Below are 5,817 nucleotides of genomic sequence, written 5' to 3'. Positions count from 1 at the left end.
GAGTCAAATAGGAATGTTCAAAGCCTAAATCTGAAATTTTTATAGAAACTCGAGCTTACACAAATTAGACTTGGTTCAATAGGTTTAATTCACACTTAACAGTTATATCCAACAGGAGTGTTATTGTTGTAATAGTTTAATCTACAGGGATAAAATAACAATAAATTACACTCTTGTCATACTATTTGGACAAAATGACATAAATGTCATTTGACTCATAAAATTAACTATAAACTTTGATAGATGAGTGACACAATGGTTTTTTCATAATTATAAGGTGGGAATATACCATGTTATCAAACCTTGGGTGGGAATTGGTCATATGGCGAAAAAGTATAATAAAGGTAAAAACCAGCTAGAAATTCTCCTTTGTAGCGTGACGAACCCCCACAAACTTTCCAGATTCTAGTTCTTGGACCACAAATTGGCATATGGCTCCACCAGCTAGGCTTTCAAGAACATGATGGCCCATAATTTGAAGAGATGGCCTGATCTTAGTCAGAATTTCGAAAGGATCATCGATAACCATCATCTGATTCTCATATGCCACCATGATTTCTATCAGTTATGTAGAGAAAGTTTTATGAAGGTGGAGTTATCTGGAGGAGTGGATAAGTTAGTCCATTCAGCTTGAAAACTCAAGATTGGCTATTTTATTCATTACTAACATTATTTATTTCGCTGATAATATTACTTACTCCTGTGTCCCCACTAGTAGCTCTCCGATGGTATTGACTACCAGTTGGACATTATGGTTTCTATCCAAGGTCAAACTATTATGGGTTTGACTCGGATCAAATCCACTTCTATCACAGCTTTCATGAGTTTCTCATCCTGCAGAAGCATAAACAAAGTGCAGGAGAGAGACTTATCCGGTAGGTTGAAAATGGAAAAAAGTCGCGACTTGAGAAGGAAAACAAAGTAGCATAAACAGTTTTCCTTGAATATCTTATGTCTTTCTATTAGATTAATGCAAAGTAAACGCAGTATTATCGCATTACATAAGAAAAATGAAAACAGTTTCAGAAATTGAAGTTAAGCTGAATTTAAGAACCTCATAATGTTACTCCTTTTCAGAGCCTATTATCATTTATTTTCAGACGATAAGTAGGAACAGCCAAGAGATGCTTAGCTCTAGGAATCACAAGACCAAACTCCTCACTCATGTCCAATTCACTCGGCAGCATCCCATCCGGAAGCTCCCAATCAAAGCAATGCACAAGCTGTGCTACCACTTGCTTCACCACAGTGAGTCCCAATTGCATTCCAGGGCACCCTCTGCGGCCGGAACCAAATGGGATAAGCTGAAAGTCTCGACCGCGAAGATCAATGTTACTACTGGCAAACCTTTCCGGCCAAAACATCTCAGGATCCGTCCAGGCTTCTGGATCTCTTCCGATTGCCCATGCATTTATAACAACTCGTGATTTCTTGGGTATGTGGTAGCTATTTATTGTGCAATCTTCAACAGATTCATGGGGGAGTAATAAAGGGCCTACAGGATGGAGCCTGAGGGTTTCTTTCACAACCATGTCCAAGTATTCCAGGTTGTCCAAATCTGATTCTTCAACCATCCTGTCCAGTTCCACGGCAGTTTCCAGTTCTTTCTGTACTTTCTTCATTTCTTCAGGATGTTTCATGAGTTCTGAAAGTGCCCACTCTACGGCAGTAGCTGAAGTGTCCACTGCAGCTGTAAGCATATCCTGATCATATCCAGCCAAAAAGAATACAATCATTAGGTTTAAACATGCAGAACTGAGAAGGAAACGTGGAAATTCGGAGAAGTATATTCTCAAAAATAGAGAAGAGAAACGTGAGGAAACATACAAATATAAAAAATATAGGAGTTTTTTTATAAATATTAAATTTTATTAAAAAAAATACAACAAACATATTTCTTTAAAAGAAAAAAAAACTTTAGCAATAATATGGTGTGTATTTAATCAACCCTATCAATCTATAACCAAATAATTAATGTAAATCAAATTTGACAAAATTAATTTTTTGAGCGATGGCCAACAATTAGAGAAGTTAAATATGGGAAGATGAATTTTAACACACTAAAAATGAAAAAAAGTTTTAGATGTTGGAAAGAGCTGTGGACAAAAATCATATTTATAATTTGAAATTGTGAAATAGAATAAAACATAAAATCAATTTTTAATTTAATAAAAAATAAGAAAAAAAAATTGTATGTCAAATTTTTGTTATACTTTCAAAACACCGTGCAAACTTTTTATACCAGTTTTGAAGCATTTTAAAAACTAAAACGTTTCAAGAACATAAAAGAAACAAAACTATACCAAGATTATGGCTTTGATATGCTCTCGATTAATTTTGTACTCAGTTTCTTCTGATCCCAAGAAGCTCAACATGACATCAACAAAATCTTTGGTTCTCTTTTCATCCTTGGATAGAACATGCTCATCAATAATCTTTTCAAAGAAGGCATCAAACACCTTGGAAACCGCCTTCATCCGCCTTCTCAGCCCCTGGAGATCAAGTGAAGCAATTTGAGGGATGTAATCACCCAAATTCGGAATGGCGGCCAATGTCATAGCCTCTTGGATTACAGCCTTGAACCCTTTCTCATGGAACTCCTCCTCCATATATTTCTTCCCAAAAACCATTCGACAAGTCATGTCAGCGGTCAGAGACGACACCTTTGCAGTAAGATCAACAGCAACACCATCTTCGGCAGCCTCTTTTACATATTCAATCAAGAGATCAAGCTCTTCTTTTCTCATGCCCTGGAAAGCATTGATCTTAGCCGTACTAAGAAGTTCCAAGGTGCACATCTTGCGGACGGTGCGCCAATAAGATCCATAAGGAGAAAAGGCGATACTTTTATGCCCATAACTAACATAATTTGAAGCTTCAATAGCAGGCCTGCTGGCAAAAATAAGATCGTGCGTTTTCAGGAACTGTTCAGCAGCTTGAGGTGATGAAACTACGACTGTTGGCATCAAGCCTAAGCGCATAAACATTATGGGGCCATATTTTTCTGCAAGTTTTTGAAAATCTCTGTGAGGAAACTTGCCTAACAAATGAAGGCTTCCGAAAATGGGAAACCCTCTTGGACCTGGAGGCAATCGGTTAGATTTTGTATCTTTTTTCCACAGCAAAGCTTGGAGGAAGAAGAAGAGGGCCACAAGAGCAAGTGAGGTCCAAGTCCAAGACATGATTATGCTGGAAATCTTTTGATTTCAAAAGGCTAAAACTTTGCTGTTTCTCTCCGATGGAGATGACAAATTAAGAGACCATAATAAATTAATGCAACCAACTACATATTGTGACTTCCCTAGGAACCTACTAATCTTTTTTTGTTTTTTTCCTAATTCTCTTTATCTAAAATTAAAGTTGACAAAGAAAGAAAGTGACATTTTCTACAAGGTCCCATCTATAATTGATCAAAAAAATCACGTATACAATATAATTTTTTAAACATTTCGTATTACATATTGAATTGACACCTTCTTTATCTAACGGAAGTTCGGAAGTTCTTAGCAAGTGATGAAGATTATGTCAAAAGATTCAAAATCTGCTGGCGCAATAGTAAGAGTCATGTAAGGACAGACTATAAACTTTGTGAACAAATTAAGATTATACATAAATATTTCGTCTAATCCAAACTTGCTTACAACTGTGTGTTTTTTTAAAAGGGGGAAAACACAAAACTTGTTTCAATTATTGAATCCCAAAATACTCTATTACACTCTTTTATAGCCTTTCCCTGTTCTATAATTGTCTCTCACTATTTAGGATTACCCGATCTAATAATAGCACAATACAAATTTTCTAAACAAAAGATGTGAGACAAAAGGTCGTTTACAATTTTTTTTTTAAACAAGCAATATAGAAACAGATTCAAAAGGCATAACATCTACAAAATATTGGAAAGTTGGTGAGTCAAGCATGTTGATCATTTTGGGTTGATTTTATGTTAACCTAAATGCAACTTGATTCAGTTGTGGATTAATTTGAAAACGATTCGAATTAGGTTTTATATTAAATAATTCAACCCTAACTTAATTTTTTTCGGTTCTAATTAGATTAATAAGTCATATTGAAAATTATTAATAAATAGGTCGTGAGATGGATCAAGCCACACTTCCTCCAATTCGAATTTAACTTAGTTTAAAAAATGAACTAACCCTCTTGGTTCAAACTTAGCTTGAGGTTTACCTAAACAAATTTGAGTTAAATCAAGTCAAGTTGATTTTTGAGCCTTCAATTTTTAATGATTTTTCTTATAAATTTGCTAGTCTATGATTTCAGCCTTTTTATCATTTCCAAAATAAAAAAATTGAAACATTATTGTCATGCCTTGTTGAAAAATAAAAAAGTTGAAATATTATTGTCATGTGTTGTCAATTAAAAATTAAATTTCTTATAGAACCATTTTTTATCTAATATTAGAATATTTTATCAAATGCATTATTCACTTTTTTTTCTCCTATATTGACCCATTCAAGACAATGACCAACTTGGCAAGGACTGCTTATTCATTTTCTATATAAGAACTTGATGAAAACTAGAGGAAACTAAATTTTTCATTTTTAAAATTTGAAAAATTCATTTTTTTCACTCATTATATAAAGATGATAACGACAAATAGGAGTCAAATACCTTAATTTTTGTCCTCATCTTTTCTTCAAAATGGGGATGATGGTTAATCCTTATTTTCTCCTTGTGAAGAAAATTTACTTTCCCTTCACCTCCTCATCCTCGTTAGAAAAATAATATAATAATTATTAGGTGTTAAAACATATTTGTAATAATTGAAAATTTTTAAAAATAATTTAATATGTAAAGATTTATGAAATATATATGGGAGAGGACGAACAAGAGAGGGGACAGGATAAAGAAATGACGGATCCAGGATATATTTATTCTCATCCCTGATTATGGAAATTTTAATCATCTCCATCCTTGTTCATGTCCCTCTCTTTATCAAAAAATCTTTTTCTTGTTCGGAGAGGGATAAGCCAAATATCCAATTTTGCAAATTAAATTGTCATCTCTATTAGTATCCACTTTCATAAATGAAAATTGTTATTTAAAAAAAAAAGTGATTAAAAAATGAATTTAGCCAAGGGATTAGAAGTTGAACTTAAACTCTAGCCTTATATCAGTTAGTAAAGGATCTATTTAAAAGTCATCATTCGTTTCATAACTATAAAAACCTTGTGGGTCATGTATGATATTTTTCAATTTAAAATCAAAATAGATATTAATTGATGAAAGATTATAATTAAAATGTAACCATAATAGCATTAGACCAAATCATATAATTCCTAAACTGAAATATCTAATCAAATGAAAAAAGTAAAATTATGTGCAAGAGAAACATTTTGTATACACATTTTTTATATACAAATATGTACATACATAGAGATTTGATCATAGGATTAGATTTTATTTTATCATTAATTCAACATCACTCAATCACATCATGACATAATTTTGTATTAAAAGTGCATACACATAATATTATTCTATGTATACATGCACTTTTAACTATACATTTAGTGTGTCATGTGATTGAGTAATGTTTTCAAAGAATAAATAAGTGAAAATAATTAGACAAAGATAGAAATTTGCAAAGGTGAGTTGGACCTCCTTCATTTCTAGTTCACATTAAATAGGAGGGTTGAGAGAAGTCTATCTTCCAAACCCTATTTCATGACATGAGGAATCCTTGTGGAAAAAAAAAATCGAAAATATGCTCCTTTGTTATTTAAGATTGAGAAGTGCAATGTCATCTAAATCAATTTGAACCAAGTAAATCACACTGAGTTACGATTTATCTGTTTT

At 32.9% G+C, this 5,817-nt stretch overlaps 1 protein-coding gene across 1 annotated transcript; it reads right to left on the bottom strand.

Moving 5' to 3' along the window:
• Nucleotides 1–940: 940 nt before the first annotated feature.
• On the bottom strand, nt 941–3,265 carry LOC123199275 (cytochrome P450 71AU50-like). The gene is made up of 2 exons (XM_044614174.1): nt 2,304–3,265; nt 941–1,703 (listed from the first exon to the last, which is right to left on the bottom strand). Exons 1-2 carry the CDS (start codon nt 3,180–3,182, stop codon nt 1,074–1,076), a joined length of 1,509 nt encoding a protein of 502 aa, XP_044470109.1. The 5' UTR covers nt 3,183–3,265; the 3' UTR covers nt 941–1,073.
• Nucleotides 3,266–5,817: the final 2,552 nt, after the last annotated feature.

Source organism: Mangifera indica, chromosome 16 (assembly GCF_011075055.1).
Source record: "Mangifera indica cultivar Alphonso chromosome 16, CATAS_Mindica_2.1, whole genome shotgun sequence".
Classification (NCBI taxonomy): Eukaryota; Viridiplantae; Streptophyta; class Magnoliopsida; order Sapindales; family Anacardiaceae; genus Mangifera; species Mangifera indica.
Note: the sequence above shows the minus strand (reverse complement) of the source record. Positions and strands in the feature narration are given on the sequence as shown.

Bases quoted from the DNA above. Each gene is read 5' to 3' on its own strand.
- LOC123199275 (XM_044614174.1), bottom strand. From the start codon at position 3,182: ATGTCTTGGACTTGGACCTCACTTGCTCTTGTGGCCCTCTTCTTCTTC. The intron at 1,704-2,303 runs GTATAGTTTTGT...GGATATGATCAG, and splicing joins ATATCAAAGCCATAATCTTG to GATATGCTTACAGCTGCAGT.